Source organism: Schistocerca serialis, chromosome 1 (genome assembly GCF_023864345.2).
Source record: "Schistocerca serialis cubense isolate TAMUIC-IGC-003099 chromosome 1, iqSchSeri2.2, whole genome shotgun sequence".
In the NCBI taxonomy this organism is placed as follows: domain Eukaryota; kingdom Metazoa; phylum Arthropoda; class Insecta; order Orthoptera; family Acrididae; genus Schistocerca; species Schistocerca serialis.
In genome coordinates, this window is record NC_064638.1 from 1,286,388,305 (window position 1) to 1,286,406,283 (window position 17,979).

General features: G+C 41.2%; 1 protein-coding gene across 2 annotated transcripts in view; it reads right to left on the minus strand.

Annotated features, from left to right (window-relative positions):
- Positions 1-17,979, minus strand: part of LOC126419648 (DNA topoisomerase 2-binding protein 1-A-like) — a 266,920-nt gene that overhangs the window by 152,083 nt on the left and 96,858 nt on the right. For both annotated transcript variants that reach the window (XM_050086847.1, XM_050086840.1), the window contains exon 8: positions 2,096-2,178. In XM_050086847.1, coding sequence (XP_049942804.1) covers positions 2,096-2,178 — 83 coding nt within the window. The remainder of the gene's footprint in view (positions 1-2,095; positions 2,179-17,979) is intronic.

Consider the following 17,979-nt stretch of genomic DNA (forward strand, 5'->3'; position numbering starts at 1 on the left):
AGCCAGTTGCAGCAAGATCGGGAACACAAAGAGATCGGGTGACCTGGGGGCCCACAGATCGTGGTTCTCACGGTCGTCGCGTGGCAGCAGACCTTTGGCCTCGAAGGTGCCAGGAAGGGGTATCCCGGGAGAGGCGCCCTTGACTGGCAGACGCCGAAGAAGTGGGACACTTCTCCGGCTGGAGAGGGTGAGCGGAGCCCAGAGGAGAGGGTGTGGGAGCTGCAGGGGAGGGGGGAAAGAAAGGGATTCAGAACTGGGTAAGAAAGGGGGAGGAAGGGGTGAAGATGCAACTAAAGCATAACTAGACGTCATGGACAAAGGGTGAAGACGTGCATACTTCTTACGAGCCTCAGTGTAGGTTAAACAATCAAGGCACTTATACTCCTGTATCTTCTTTTCTTCCTTATATACTGGGCAATCTGGTGAACGTGGAGAATGATTGCCATTACAATTAACACACACAGGAGGGGGAACACAGGAACTCCCCTCATGGAGTGAACGTCCAGTCACCACAGAGAGGGGCCAGCGAACAGCGGGAAGACGTGTCCAAAATGCAAGCACTTAAAACACCTCATTGGAGGTGGGATGTATGGCTTCACGTCACATCAATAAACCATAATCTTCACTTTCTCAGGGAGGGTATCCCCTTCAAAGGCCAGGATAAAGGCACCAGTATCAATGTGTTTGTCCTTCGGACCCTTCTGAAGGATGGAGAGAACACTGGTGATGCCCCAAAATATATTCCGTTCCTCTCTGTGCACAATGCATCATGGATCTGCCTTCTTACCTGCAAACAGAAATAGTGGCAGAGCCTACAAGAGAGACATTTTGCAACACACTCAATGTGACTACCATCCGAGTTGGTGTGAAATGTGAAGTTTGTATGGATACCACGCCACAACTGTTCACAGCACTTTTTGAACAGGTGTCATGACAGGCTTCTGCACTGCCTGAAGATCACACATTACATCAAACCTTCTCAGCTATGGCAACAGTAACTTTAACAAATTGTGGCACAATTGGCCATCGGCCTCTACTAGAAGCAATTCCCAAATCACCAGTTAATTCAAACTACCTTGTGGAAAGAGGACCTCTCCGTATTCCTTTAATGAACTGATAATTGCGAAGAGAAGTAGCAACACTATTGCTGTTGTTTTGATAAAACAATTTTATGAGCAAAGCCCTGCTCATCTTTTTGAGATTCATGTTCAATGCAACTGCAATGCACATTGACACTTTCGTTTAAATCCTAAGTCACTGTCCAGTACCAGTACCCGATGTCAATTCACGACACTAATACTACCAACAATGCAAATCCTGCAGCACACACTCTGAATATAATTCCTATACAGTTGGGTACCCATACGGTAAATAGTTTTCTGTCTACACTGACACTTGCTCACAGAGAGTAGCGAAAGTTTAATTATAACTATCCTGAACATTTAAAAAAATTAGGGGGGCGGGGGGGTACGAAGATTACCAACAGTCTTCCTTCCTGTGCAATATTTGCGATTAACAGGTTGGAGGACAAATGACATTGATACACTAAGTGCCCTTTGCCACATACTATAGTGTGGCACACAGTTATAGAAGTAGACGTACATATTGGCAGCTATTCTTGATTAATTCTGTGTAAGTCTAAACTACAGTTTGGAGGAGGCAGTCATGATCATTCACGTGGAAGCTCCAGTGGTTTCCTAGTGGAAATCTAGCTGGTGAACATGTACTTTTACACTAATGCACACATATACAGTGAATGATTATCATTATTTAAAAAAATGTCGAAACAACGCTTGTTTACAGCTGCCACCGTAAAACGGCACTTCAAGTGCCACTTTTTATGGAAATGGTATACAGAGAAATATCAAAATTTAAGTACATCGATACACGATAGCAAATCTGGTGAGACTGGACTGCCAAAATAAAACCATTACTGGTATTCTGACAATTTAATATTTTCAACTGATAAATGATATTTCATAACTGACTAAAAATTTCACGTCTGAATTTTGTGTTATTCACATGATTTTACTAACTTAATTTTCACAGTGGCTTACTGTATGCACAAGAATATTTTGACATTTTTGAAACTCACCTTGCAGCCATCCAAGAAAGGACCAGCCTTCTTTGCATCTGCCAATGTCAATTTATTGACAACTTCCATGTATTTTGGAGGGACTGAAACACAATAATAATTTTTTAAATCTACATCCACTGATCCTTTCTCCCCCCCACCCCCACACACACACACACACACACACACACACACACACACACACACACACACACACACACACACAGAGAGAGAGAGAGAGAGAGAGAGAGAGAGAGAGAGAGAGAGAGAGAGCACACAAAATGCTATTTTGGGAGGGAGGGAGGGGGGGGGGGGCGGCCACATGAGAACAGAGGTGGATATGGGATGGGGGCTAGCGGAGACTGCGGTCAGGAGGAATGCAAGATATTTTGTAAAGACAATATACAGTATGTACTTCAGAGATGCTGACAGTGGGAGGGGAAGGTGGGGGGGGGGGGGGGGTGAAATCCAGATGGCACAGGTTGCGAAGTAGCCAAAGTCAAGCATGTTATGCTCAGGAGTGTGTTCGACTACTGAGATCTGAGATGTTAACTCCAGTTTTTGTCAGCTGACATTCATTTGGTTGGACATTTGTGTCTATGCTGACATTATAAGGCTGTGCAAAAATTACAGTGGGGCTGCACGAGATATAACTGATTTCAGGTGTATCACATAGTCACATAGCACATAGGATACACCTGTGACGGGACTGGAACACAGGTAGTAGTGGTGGGAGAGCGGGGAGGGGGGGGGAGGGGGGGGGGCAGACGAGTCTTGAAACCTGGTCCTCCATACAGCTCAAGCTGCAGAGGGTTCTTGATTCACTATGTAGAAAGTACCAGAAATTAGTTATATGTGGTGACTTCAATATAAATTTTGTATATGATGATGCAAGAAAAAGGATGTTGGTAGATCTCCTAAATTCATATGATCTGATGCAGACTGTCTTAACGGTGCAAGGGAACAGTAGCACAGCCATGGACAATATTTTTATTCATTCTTCATTACTAGATGGGCATTCTGTTAGTAAAAGGGTGAATGGCCTTTCAGACCCTGATGCACAAATTTTAACACTAAAAGCCTTTTGTAATCAAACAAAGTCACATATAATTACAAACTATGTAGGAAAGTTAATCCCAAAGCAATGGAGGGCTTTTTAAACCTTGTCAAGGACCAAGAATGGCAGGATGTTTATAGTGCTAATAACATAGATGATAAATATAAAGCTTTCCTTAACACATTTCTCATTCTCTTTGAGAGTTGCTTTCCATTACAACATTCTAAATGGGGTACTAGCAGTAATAGGCAGCCCGGGTGGCTGACTAGTGGGATAAGCATATCATCTAGAACAAAGTGGGAATTTTATCAAAATGTTAGAAGTAGTCACAAACAAACTACAGTGTCCGATTACAAACAGTATTGTAAGGTGCTTAAAATGTTAATACGGAGGCAAAGAGTGTAAGGGATGCAAATAGAATAGCTAATTCACAGGATTAAATTAAAATCATATGGTCAGTTGTGAAGGAAGTGTCTGGTCAGCAGACAAGGTCGATGATATAAAGTCAGTTCATAGTAAAAATATTTATGTTACTGATAAATCAGATATATGTACAGTATTTAACAATCACTTTCTGAGCATTGCTGGTGAATTAAATAAAACTAAAGTTTCTACAGGGAATCATGTAACTGTCTTGGCAAATAACTTTCTGAGATTGATGTCTGCAATACTACTCTGTGATACAGACAAGGGGGAGACTGATCCAATAATTAAATCACTAAAGACTAAGGACTCTCATGGATATGATGGAGTACCTAACAGAATATTAAAGTACTGTGCTGCACATGTTAGCCCTGTATTTTGCCACTGTAATTTTTCCTTTAGGAATGGTCAGTTTCCTGAATCATTAAAGTACTCAGTAGTAAAGTCGCATTATAAAAAGGGAGAAAAGGAAAATGCAGACAATTTTAGACCTATTTCAATGCCATCAGTGTTTGCTAAAGTTATTGGAAAGGCTGTGTATGTAAGGATAACTGATTATTTTGTATCACACGGTTTGCTATCAAATGAACAGTTTGGCTTTAGAAGTCTTAACAACTGAAAATGCTATAGTCTCTTTACACTGTGAGGTACTGGATGGGTTAAACAAAAGGTTTCGAATGCTAGGCATATTTTTTGATTTAATTAAGGCATTTGATTGTGTTGTCCACAAAATATTGCTCCAGAAGTTTGATCAGTACAGAATATGGGGAGTAGCTCACAACTGGTTCACCTCTTCCCTTAGCAACAGGCAGCAAAAGGTCATTAGTCACAATGCTGAGAATGGCTGTGATGTGGGGTCTGAATGGGGTACAGTCAAATAGGGGGTGCCTCAGCGATCAGTGTTGGGACCACTCCTGTTCCTTATTTATATAAATGATATGCCCTCTAGTATTACGGATAACTCTAAAATATTTCTGTTTGCTGATTACAATAGCTTTGTAGTAAAGGAAGTTGTGTGCAACATTGGCTCGGTTTCAAATAGTGCAGATTAGATTGGATTAGTTTTTCATTCCATAGATCTGTGCTGAGGAGATCCTTGTGGATGTGGAACATGTCATTTTTTTTTAAAGCTGAATAACAATACTAATAATATGAATATACACAATACATCATTTTTTTCTATTAAAAAAATTGCCAATGGAAGAGAATAGAAGGAGTTGGCCACTAGTAAGTCTTTCAGGCTCCTTTTAAACTGATGTTTATTTGTAACTTAATTTTATATGTTTGCTGTTCATGACCTAAGTTCATGGCTTGCAGAAAATAAACTAATGCTAAATCACAGTAAGATGCAGTTTTTATAGTTTCTAACACACAATTCAACAAAACTTGACATTTTAATTTCACAGAATGGGCATCTGATTAGCGAAACTGTACAGTTCAAATTTCTAGGGGTTCAGATAGATAGCAAACTGTCATGGAAAACCCAATTTCAAGATCTTGTTCAAAGACTTAGTGCTGCCATGTTTACTACAAAACATGATTTGTATTTTATTATAATTATGTTACTTAATGAGAGCAATTTTTTTTTCAATAGTGTTATTTGTCAATGTTTACAGTTATGTTTCAAATAAGTAATTATTTGAAAATCTGAAGCTTTAAGTGCAAGTCTCAATTTTTGAACATTTATTTAGTTCTTAACACAACTTTTCCTTTTGCTGTTTAAAATTATTTGTCATCCAATGAAACTTTAACACTTCTTATGTACTTTTTTGGGAATGTGTGTGGAAGGCAGTGCACCATTTCTCACAAAATAACTGCAGTTTCTTGTGCTGCATATAATTTACTTCTCTTTACTATGAGAGATTATTTTATGTTTAATATTTGTTTGTATATGTTTTGAACTTTAATATTACCCCATTAAATCAGTGTACTTCATGTGGATGTTAAAGAAGAATTTTAAATATAACAATGATAATGTTAATGATCAGTACTTTAAAGCAAATTTCAGTGTTGACATTTTTGGCTTAATTTATGGCCTCCTTTTTTTATTTTTTTTATTTTTTATTTTATTTTTATTTATTTATTTTTTTTACACACAAAAGTAAATAATTCAGTTTTCAAGAAAGCATATAAGAATGAGCTAGTTGTCTCACCTTGTGACACAATTTAAAGACTAGAAGAGATAATCTATTATGTGACATGAAAGCTAATGAATGCAAAAGGTTTGTAACAATCAGAGACTAAAGGACTAAATGAGTGATAAGAAATTGATAATTTTACACAGGGAATAGGTAGTGGGTCTGCTGACTTTGGTGGGCAAACCACATGGCGAGTGGTGCCTTCCCTAAATGGGTGTATCCATTCTTCATTTCTGGTGCACTCTACTGTAACTCTTTCCTATCTGGGTTCTGTTCCCTCAGCGCTCTCTGAAATAATTTTTGTTGTAGCATATTTTTACATGCCGAATGTTTAATTTTTTGTATGAAAGAAATCTGGAAGTAAGACATAACATATTAAAAAAAATTGGCTCTGAGGACTAATGGGACTTAACTTCTAAGGTCATCAGTCCCCTAGAACTTAGAACTACTTAAGGACATCCACACACACCCATGCCCGAGGCAGGATTCGAACCTGCAACTGTAACGGTCGCGCAGTTCCAGACTGTAGAGCCTAGAACCGCTTGGCCACCCCGGCCGGCTTTTTTTTTTTAAATTATTGGCATTTTGAGAGAAAGGAGTAGGTTCCTAACCATGTACAGCAATTTTTTCCTGTGATCTAAAGTATTTAGCTATATTTTCTTTAAAAACACTTCAAATAACTCTGTATGGATTAAGATTTTTACTTTTGATTGCAGAGCATTACCAATCAACGATATTTCACCTATTAATAACAGATACATGAATGTTGTTATATTTACATTTTCATGAAATATAAGTACTACTGTCCTGCTAATACAATAAAATCACTTATGTGTACCATCCTTCAGTTTGTTCCATATATGTTATATGATCAGGCTTCGAAACTGTTTTGAAGATTTGTGAGAAAAGAACTTTGTAAAGCAAAATTTTGCTCTTGACCTCGTTTGAAAGAAGTAATGATACTAAGGTAGCCAAATGCTGTATATCAAGTTATGAAGAACTGATGAATACTGATTTGTTGCACTCGAAAACTTGTTGGCATAACCAGTTTTAATATTTTCTTTCAAACTTTTTCTTGCATTTTATGTTCCTTTTGTGTGTGTGTGTGGGGGGGGGGGGGGGGGGCAGTTATAAAAAAAGTGGTTACAGTGAGAAATTTACTTATCGAATCTGGATCATATGAAATGAATGATATAGTGCTGAAAATATAAAAACCAAAAAGCTACTACTACATAGCTATGCAAATAAGTTTAAATGTCAACCTTTATAAATACTTAATGTAATTACAATGATGAACAATTATTTGTATTTTATTTATGAAATTTATGTTCCAATGATTATTTTACATGAATAGATCGATACATGAGTTTAAAATTTGTTAACATCGAGTATAGATTTAAGTGTACGGAAGTCGTTTCTGAAAGTATTTGTATGGAGTGTAGCCATGTATGGAAGTGAAACATGGCCAATAAATAGTTTGGACAAGAAGAGAATAGAAGCTTTCGAAATGTGGTGCTACAGAAGAATGCTGAAGATTAGATGGTACATCACGTAACTAATGTGGAGGTATTGAACAGAATTGGGGAGAAGAGGAGTTTGTGGCACAACTTGACCAGAAGAAGGGATCGGTTGGTAGGACATGTTCTGAGGCATCAAGGGATCACAAATTTAGCATTGGAGGGCAGCGTGGAGGGTAAAAATTGTAGAGGGAGACCAAGAGATGAATACACTAAGCAGATTCAGAAGGATGTAGGATGCAGTAGGTACTGGGAGATGAAGAAGATTGCACAGGATAGAGTAGCATGGAGAGCTGCATGAAACCAGTCTCAGGACTGAAGACGACCACAACAACAACAAGAACTGATACTCTAACAAAGAATTTTACTTCAGTCCACTACTGCTGAATAACTCTGAAGCAATAAAACATAAGTGAGAGAATAACACCAAAATAAAACTTTAATCGCAAAGAAAATGCACAATTTACGACAACAAAGCCCAATGCACACACAAGTGACTGCCAACACAAAATGTGTCAAAGGCAGTATCTTGCAGTACTATGCTGTATCTTGAATAGAGATGTTCACGCCAGATGTGCACAAAACGGGGAATCCTCTCGCCATAGTAAAAAGCTGTGAGTGAGAGAGCAGCGTCCAATTCTAAGACGGGTGAGGGTCACTTCATCCCACCTGAGCAACTGGCAGGAGGAACGCCATGGCCGGGTTGTTGACTTCACCAACCGTTGCTTACTGGCAGTCACGGCCAGCCATTCCTAATGCCACAACTGCATGCACTTCCTGTGTAGTGCAGAAATGACAGCCGGTAAGGGAATAGGACACTGTGCCATATCCTGTCCTCTGTAGCAGGGTGTAGACATGGACAAAGATTCCCGGATTTTTCCCAGTTGGACATACACTTTCTCCGAGTTAAGTGTCAGTATACTTTTCCTCGGCACTGTAAAACTTATCCATCCTTAGAATGTTTATGGTTTTCTACACAGACTTAGAATTTGCGGCACTTTAGAAAACGAAACCCATGGAGGGGAAAAACATGTTTTGGAAAGATCTATGATGTGCAGCAACAAGGAAGCTGCATTTTTTCGTGTTGCGGAGGTATAAATTCGAATTCCACCAAACACTGCATGTTACTTTCCGAAGCAATGAAATCGAGATAGCGACGTGCTTTTGTAAGCCAATCGTAGCTCATGTCACGTGATCTCGCCAGCTGATGACAGCATAGGACACGTGATGTAGTCAACCAATAGCAAGATCACTCCTAAGTAGCGCGAACACACAAAGAAGAAAAGTTAATGGTTGAAATTAATATACATAGTGTTGCTACAAGAAAAACAAAGCTTTCACAAATAATAATGGTCTTGAAGATTAATAAGCTGCAAGAGAAGCTAAGCTTCCACATATAATGCTGAACTTTTTGCGCTTGTTACACTTTAAGATACATCACACAAATGTGCCAGTAAAATCATTAATAACGACATAAATGTCTGATCTGGGCTCGAAATTCTTCTAGATGGTCGTCCTCAAAGAGTTGATTTTTAAAAGAGAGTCAAACGCTCTGTGATTTCAGAAATTCATCGTACATTCTTGCATATCGTTCATCTTGCGTAAAAGGAAATTTTCTTTGAAAGTAACACTTTTCAAACCACAATTCGCATATTTTCCCGTGACCTGTTAGAAACTGGTTTGCTTTAGCAGTTGCCAGAGAGCGCCAGATAGATAACAGGCGTCACTGCGCCTGCGCAGCTATGACGACGCAGGAAGCCCGCATGTTTGTACGTGTAAAACATTTAAAGATTTTGCATTATGTCATAAAAGAAACAAGACATCAAAGGATACTTCAAGAACATTGGAATTTTGTGAACCATAGTAAAATGTATAATTCGGCTTAAAGTGTACAATCGTATGTCCAGATTCGGATGTAAATTTACTTGAGTATCAATACTGTATTATCTCATGTTTGGTTCTTTATTATGGCATAATGCCACACGAGCTAGAAGATGGAACTAGCCAACAGTGTGAAATTAAACACTTTGTTTCAAATAAATTGACTGCCTCAGCGCAAAAGATTAATAAAAGCCAAATGTCTTTAGCAAACAGACAAAAATAGCTTCACTGTTCTGCAAGGCGATTAATGCTTGACTGTCAGAAGGGTGGAAATAAAACCTGAAACTAACAACATATTTTAGCCTTCCGTAACTATGCGAACGTATTTTAATTCATTTGGTAGCTCCCGGCCACAGAAATCCGTTTTGTTTTCATTTAATGTGAGGGCAATAACCAAAGAGGACACAGCAAAACCACTAAACAAAAACACAGGTCACATGGAGACTACCCACCTCCCCACTACAACTCAAGACTGCTCTCTGCATCAGCCCCGGATCTATATTTCCGAACCGGATCAATTTAGATAGTGGCGCCAAGCAACACATCTGTAGCCAGAAGCGAGAGAAGGTATTCTCACACGCGACTCAACTGCACACGCGCAAAGACCCCGCCTGCAACTGCTCAAATGAATCTAATGTAAACAGCTGTCACGTCACGCTCATCGGAGACAATTTCTTGTTAGGAAGCACTGAATATTCTTCCTAAAGCCTTTGACACACTTTGATTGGCAGACGCTTGTAAGAGCACAGTGTTTTGTTGTTGTATATGGCGCATTTCCTTTGAGATTTAAGTTTCATTTTCGTTTTCTTTTTTCTCGTTCATGTTTTGTTACTGCAGTATTACTCTGCATATGCGGGATACAGTAATATCCTTCGTTAGAGTATTGGTTCTTACCAGTCAAAATTACAAAAATTTAACTGGAAACTAAAACAATGAAAAATTCCCGAAATTCAACAATATTCCCGGGTTTTTCCCGGTTTTCTCCCGGACGAAAAAATTCCCAGGACCAACTCCTCAGATAGGTACAGGTTCCGTTACAATTGTAAGGCATTAAGGGATTCGGAGCAAATGAGAAACAGTTTGCTCTGAATACGGTGCATCTGCTCCAGTGCCTTCAGGATCGCGTGGAGCTCCGCTGAGAAAATGGTATACTCATAAGGGAGACAAATCCTGCTGACATGGTCAGAGCTGACAACGGAATTCCCTTATTTCAAGCTATCAGTGTACACTATTGTGAAACCATGATGCACATCTAAAATAATAAAAATCTGGGACTGAAATGTGAAATCCGATGTATGATCATTCTTAAAACTCCAGAATGAGATTTTCACTCTGCAGCGGAGTGTGCGCTGATATGAAACTTCCTGGCAGATTAAAACTGTGTGCTGGACAGAGACTCGAACTCGGGACCTCTGCCTTTCGCGGGCAAGTGCTCTAGTGGTAGAGCACTTGCCCGCGAAAGGAAAAGGTCCCGAGTTCGAGTCTTGGTCCAGCACACAGTTTTAATCTGCCAGGAAGTTTCATTCTTAAAACTGGTCAAGTCTAAAATAAGTCTGGGTCTCCAGAGAAGCCAAGGTGGAAATCTGCTCCCACCGCGGTGTAAAACTTGAAGACCGGCCACACCCTTCTACAGAAGGCAATCCTGTGCACGAATCCCACAGGGCCTCGTTGCACCGTAAGTAGCTGTCACGTAATGTGTATTGGCCATTCACCAGCCTCTGCGCAGAAGCTCGGTATGGGGCTTGTTCTGAATGCCCCAGTGGTCAACTGAATCCCTTCGTGGTGCACCACGTCCAACATCTTTACATAAGAGGGTTTCTCAGATCTATACACTGTGCACTTATAATCAAGCTCAGATCACACAAGTACCCTGTAAAACTGGAGCAGGCAAGTCCTGTCTGCTCCCTGTATACTGTGGCTAAGACATTTTAAAACACAAAGTCTTAAGTGATCATTTTTGCAGGTCCTTAAGATGTGGTAACCATGTAAGCTTAGAGTCAAATATGAGACCCAGGAACCTCACTGTGTCTTTAAAAGTGAAGACAGTGTCCCTCATCCTCAACTCAGGACAATTTAAAATGGAACGAGAATGGTTAAAAAGAACACACACAAACTTCTCAGTGGAAAACTTAAAACCACTCTTTTGGGCCCATTCACCCAAGCGTCGAAGAGTTAGCTGCAACTGACATGTTGTCATTGCAAGGTTTGAAGAAGAGCAAAACACAGAGAAGTAATCCACAAACAAGGAACACTGGACAGGACTTTTCACCATGGAGGTAATTCTATTAATAGCTATGGTGAAGACGGCCACACTTAAAACACTACCTTGAGAGACACTGTTCTCCTGCTCTCCGAGCGATTGGACAGGACATCACCAACTCAGTATCTAAAATATCGTGATAAGAGGAAGGACTGAATAGAAATGGGAAGACAACCATGAAAACCCCATTTGTGAAGCTGCCCCAGGATAAGATGCCTCCAAGTAGTCTCTTAGTCCTCACTAATCCCAAAAAATATACTTACAAGGTGATGCCGGCATACGAAAGCCTGTTGTATAATCACCTTCGGGTGGGCAAGGCTATGAAAGGTAGATCGAGACCTCCTTAACACACACTGAAACTGACTAAGGAGTTCCCTGGATTCTATGATCCAGACGAGGTGGCAGATGACCATCCGCTCCAAGTTTTTGGGCAAGTACAGTCTTTCCTAGGTTTTAAAAGAGGAATTAAAATTGCTTCACACCATGAGTCGGGAAAGTGACCTGATGCCCAAATAGCATTAAAAAGTGTGAGGAGGATATCTTTGTTCACCTTGTGAGGTACAACAGCATACTGTAATAGATCCTGTCATGACCAGGGGAGGTGTCATGAGCCATAGACAAAGCAGAATACAGCTTCCACATGGAAAATGGGCAGCTCTAATCTTCAGCCAAGGTGGACTGGAAGTCCAAATTACACCTCTCAGCAACTTCTCTCTGTCACTGGAAAGCTGGATCATTACTGGCTGTTGCAGCAACTATGGCAAAATATGCCGCCATAGTCTGGGCAATGTCTCAGATTGGTTTGGAGAGTGCCATTCCCCATTATAGCAGCCGTGGGGCACCTGTCTCCTCTCCCAGAAATTCTCCTGATTGTCTTCCACACAACAGAACGTTTGGTGGAACAATTAATGGTGTTCAGGAACTGTTGCCACAACCTCTTCTTGCTCTCTCGAATAGTTTGGCAACACTTTGCTCTCACCACTCAAAAACGCTGCAAGATGCTCTGCAATAGGCCAACACTTGAACCTACGCACATCTGCACACTTGGTCCTGATTGCAGAGCGACATTCAGTACTCCACCAAGGGACAGGCTGCCTCTTCTGTTGCCCCGTGGACTGTGGAATGGATGCTGCAGCGGCGTGGTGGATCATTTTGGTAATATGATCCACCCGTGCCTTGACATTTGCACAATGTTCAAACTGGGCCAACTGGCTATAAAATGTCCAGTTGGCTCCACCAAGTACCCAATACGGCGAGTGCATCATGGGTGGGGGGGGGGGGGGGGGGCGGCGGCAAGTAAAGGGAACATACTGTCAACGGATGATGCACGTGCACTGATAAAGCAACTGCTTGTAAAGTCATTGCAAGTGAGAGAAGCAAGTAGCGGTAGTTGGTACTGGCGAACATACCTACAGCCTCCTCTAGCTTACTCTCCACTCAGATCGTTCGTTTTGTGGAGTACATAGCCTCATAGCTCAGGGGTGTACAACTGATGGGAATGAGTCTCCTGCAGAGACACAGTAGTCTATCCTGAGATAAGACACAGAGTTCCTCCACAGTTCCTCCACATGCATCCCGAACCCCTGCAAGTTCCACTGTAGGATGGGAGCCATTTCATTGATGTGGTTTTAATTTACCCCTATCTTTGCAATGCAGAGGTGAGACACTTGTACAGCGAGGGGGAGTGGAGGGACTGCCTGGATCCAAGGCACCCAACTCCAAGATGTCCTCCTCATCAGTCAGATGTGAAAGAACGACATATGATGGTGCTTGGGACACCTTTTGACCAGAATGTCGTGAATCTTCCCCTGTATCCTGTCCCTTCAAGAATGAGGGGGAAAGGGGCTGTTGTGAGGCACTGCTTGTCGTGTGCCTTCTTGACACTTACTATGGAAGTGTTGCTGGTCTTTTCTTAAGCAGCTGCTTGGATTGCTTTATCCTTACTCATTTTGTCTAGGCATGTACACATGAAAGCACAGGTGCTGGTGGTGGATGGTTGTGCACTGGACAACGCCTGCATCGAGGCATCGACCTTAGGAACAGGTTTCTAACTGTTTTCTAAATAGGAGGTGGGATTAGGGAGACTCCTTAAGAGCACAGCTGAAATTGTAGCAGCTGAATATTTCCGACATGCGGGAGCATAAATTTCACTTCAGTGGACTGAACATTTTGTGGATTATCTGGCTGAATACATATTGCCTTCAGCACTTTGACTTTTCCATAGAAAAGCCAATTACGTGTGAAACTGCTCAAGAACGCACTGTGCACTTTTTTTCTTTTTTTTAAAAAAAGCACAATTATACTTTTTCCCATCATTATTGCATAACTTGTGACCTATGAAAAAATTAAAATACGAAAAACTAACCTTGAAGCTTGGTCTTTTTACCACACTTTGCCCTTTAAGATATATCACACACAAATGTGCCAGCAAAATTTTAAATAATAGTATAAATGGCTGGTCCTTCTGGGCCCGAAATTTTTCTAAGTGGCTGGTCCTCAAAGTTTTAAATTTGGATGAGAGTCTAACGCTCTGTGAATTAAGAAATTAATCGCACAATCTCATACACAAAATAATTCAGCTTGTGCAGAAGGAAATTTACTTCTCAAATCCCCATTTGCAATATTTTCCCGCAACCTTATAGAAATGTTTTACAGTTCATTGTTACAAGATACAGCATAGTACTGCAAGATACTGCCTTTGACACATTTTGTGTTGGCAGTCACTTGTGTGTGCATTGGGCTTTGTTGTCGTAAATTGTGCATTTTCTTTGCGATTAAAGTTTTATTTTGGTGTTATTCTCTCACTTATGTTTTATTGCTTCAGAGTTATTCAGCAGTAGTGGACTGAAGTAAAATTCTTTGTTAGAGTATCAGTTCTTGTTGTTGTTGTGGTCTTCAGTCCTGAGACTGGTTTCATGCAGCTCTCCATGCTACTCTATCCTGTGCAATCTTCTTCATCTCCCAGTACCTACTGCATCCTACATCCTTCTGAATCTGCTTAGTGTATTCATCTCTTGGTCTCCCTCTACAATTTTTACCCTCCACGCTGCCCTCCAATGCTAAATTTGTGATCCCTTGATGCCTCAGAACATGTCCTACCAACCGATCCCTTCTTCTTGTCAAGTTGTGCCACAAAATCCTCTTCTCCCCAATTCCATTCAGTACCTCCTCATTAGTAATGTGATCTACCCATCTAATCTTCAGCATTCTTCCGTAGCACCACATTTCAAAAGCTTCTATCCTCTTCTTGTCTAAGATATTTATCGCCCACGTTTCACTTCCATACATGGCTACACTCCATAAAAATACTTTCAGAAATGACTTCCTGACACTTAAATCAATACTAAGTTGTAAGGTCAGTATTGCCTCTCGTGTTCCAACATTCCTACAGAATCCAAACTGATCTTCCCCAAGGTCTGCTTCTACCAGTTTTTCCATTCGTCTGTAAAGAATTCGCGTTAGTATTTTGCAGGTGTGACTTATTAAACTGATAGTTTGATAATTTTCATATCTGTCAACACCTGCTTTCTTTGGGATTGGGATTATTATATTCTTCTTGAAGTCTGAGGGTATTTCGCCTGTCTCATACATCTTGCTCACCAGATGGTAGAGTTTTGTCAGGACTGGCTCTCCCAAGGCTGTCAGTAGTTCTAATGGAATGTTGTCTACTCCGGGGGCCTTGTTTCGACTCAAAATTACAGAAAGTTAACTGATAAGTAAAACAAAGAAAAATTTCCACAATTCTACAAAATTCACAGAATTCTCCCAGGTGAAACCATTCCCATGTTTTTCCTGGATTTTACAGCACATTTACACTGTGTGTGTGTGTGTGTGTGTGTGTGTGTGTGTGTGTTTTTTCACTTTGGTTGTACAAAATAAAAGGCCATTTATAGGAGTTGAGATACAGGTTATCTGCAATGGCACCACAAACTAATTCACACTTTGTGGTGTTGAATGGTATAGGGGACAAATGCTGACTGTCAAGCCGTGCAAAACCTAGGAAAGAGATTCAGCACAGTGCAGTGGGTGCAGATATTAAACCTTGCTACACTATGCAACAAAGAAAAGTGCGCTCCACAGTGTCGATACATTGAAGCAAATGGTTCTGACAGAAGGCAAAAACAAGCTATTTATGGTCTTTGCTACGGGTGAAGTGTTACCTTCAAGCATATGCCTTTACATTTTGAGTGAGGCATAGGCCAATGAGTTGGTGATTGTGCATAGACTGATTTGCTTCTGATGGTTTTAATTTTTTACTGAAGAAAGCTACAGGTTGACAATCATGTCGTACATGTTACTGTAACACAACCCCAAAGGCAGTTGATGCTGAAGTGTCCATAACTGCAAGACCTGTGTCAGGTTGAGGATGAGCATAATGCAGCTGCACTAGCAGCTCTTATCTGGTGAAGGATGTTTTCCTTTCACCAATACAATAGAGGAGGGTCTCTCTAGGTTTATGTCGAGCTTTCAGGAGCCACTAAAAGTCACTGGCAGCAACACACAATTGTGTAGTAACTGTCAAAAACAATCTGTCAATCCCAAGAAATGGCATAAATAAGTACTGTTGTGGACTGTAGAAATTGAAAAATAGCGACCACTCTGTCTTGAGGTGGCAGGAGACCTTGTGCACTGATAAAGTAACCCCTAGAAATTTTACATCAGCCTCACCAAAGACAGTCTGACAGGTTGATAAGGCCCAGGTACTATCTGAAGGGCAACAGAGCCCTTGTACTAATACAAGAGAAACTCTAGCCTGGGTTTCTCTGGTGGTTCTAGTGTGACAGCAATGTGATATCCTGAAGTGATGATTGGTGCTGGAGTAGGTGACTGATGGGTGACAGGGTTGTCAAATGGTGACTCACAGACACCTGTGCCATGCTGGTGTGAAAGTGGTACCATAATTATACAGCAGTGTCATAACATCAAGCAGATTTAAATGGCAAAGAAATTGGCTTCAACAATTGGGTACAGCATGTTACTAACAACGAATCTTCATACAAATTCGTGTCAAAAATAGAAGTTCAGTTGCACAGCGATATGGCTGTAAGGCGTTACGGAACATCAATTTGCAGGATACAGCTAACTGCCATCAGTACTTCAGAACAGACCATAAGAAGCAGCATAAACTGAGATATCAGCACCTGCATCAAAGAGGAAGTGTACCTTGGTAGGTTGCTCTATCACGAACAGTTGACTGCAATGCTGTTTGAAATCAGCCACGGTTTATACGGATTTCTGGGGATGTTTTCATTTTTAGTGAGCGGCTCACATTTGCCAGTAGCATTTCCATTTTTTCTACATCAGCAAATATTCTCCATGGCTGGTTAACACTTGTTTCTGCTGGAGGTGCATCACTATTGAAACACAAAAACGTAGCACCGTACTCGTAGTCCTCCCAGGAAGCTCACTCCCTGGCAGGTTTTGGTGTGACAACCACTGATGGATAAATCTCTGCTATTTGGCAAGGAGTCTTCACACTTGTCACGGTAAGTGTAGATTATGCAATGTGGTTATCAGGAGTAATCCTGTACAAAATTTTACACGAGACATATTTTACTGTACCAGCACAGTACTGAATTTTTCAGAATGTACTTCAGTTGTTACAGCACATGATTTGTTAACTTGGGGTCACCAAATATCATGCAACTTATGACTTATGGCCATCACTCCATCTTATGTAATCCCCCTTGTCAGTCTTTGTTGTCATCTTTTTTCAACCTTTCGTGCTTGTTTGTTTATCTGTACCACCTACATTTTTCTTTTTGTTTATGGTTTTAGGGCGCAAAACTTCTATGGTCATTAGCGCCCAGCCCGTGACGTAGAAAACAGGAAAAAAACGAAATTTAAAATCAGCAGCAATGGGAACAAAGTCATAAAATTTGAGAAACTAAAGGCAGAAGGAATGCTTAAAAATCCACTATAGAAAGGGGTTGGTTGTCCCCCAAAAAAAGCTTCAAATGACTGACGTCATTTCACTGGCACTAATAAACTGTAGAACGCGGTCAGCTGAGCGCCTGTCATCTGCTAAAATCGACGATAGATCAGGCGATAGCTGTAGACGGGAGCGTAACGGATTAAAATAGGGGCATTCAATTAAAAGGTGTCTGACCGTCCACAGCTGAGAGCAGTGGGGACAGAGTGGGGGAGGATCACCGCTTAAAAGATGTCGATGACTAAAAAGACAGTGCCCTATCCGGAGTCTAGCTAAAATTACCTCCTCCCGACGACGCGTTCGGGAGGAAGAGGTCCAAGCGCAAGGAAGTGCTTTCACTTCCCGCAATTTATTATGGGGAAGTGTTGACCAATGCGCATGCCATAAATGAGCAACTCGGCGACATAAACCGCTCCGTAGATCGGTAAACGGAAGAGACTGAATAGCTGGCCGAGGAAGAGAGACTGCAGCCTTGGCCGCTATATCGGCCGCCTCATTTCCACAGATACCAGCGTGTCCCGGGAGCCAGAGGAACGCCACTGAGACGCCCCCCAGGTGGAGCAAGCGCAGACAGTCCTGAATCCGGTGGACCAGAGGGTGCACAGGGTAAAGAGCTTGGAGACTTAGGAGAGAGCTGAGAGAATCTGAGCAGATTACGTACTGTATCCGCTGATGGCGGCGGATGTAGTGGACAGCC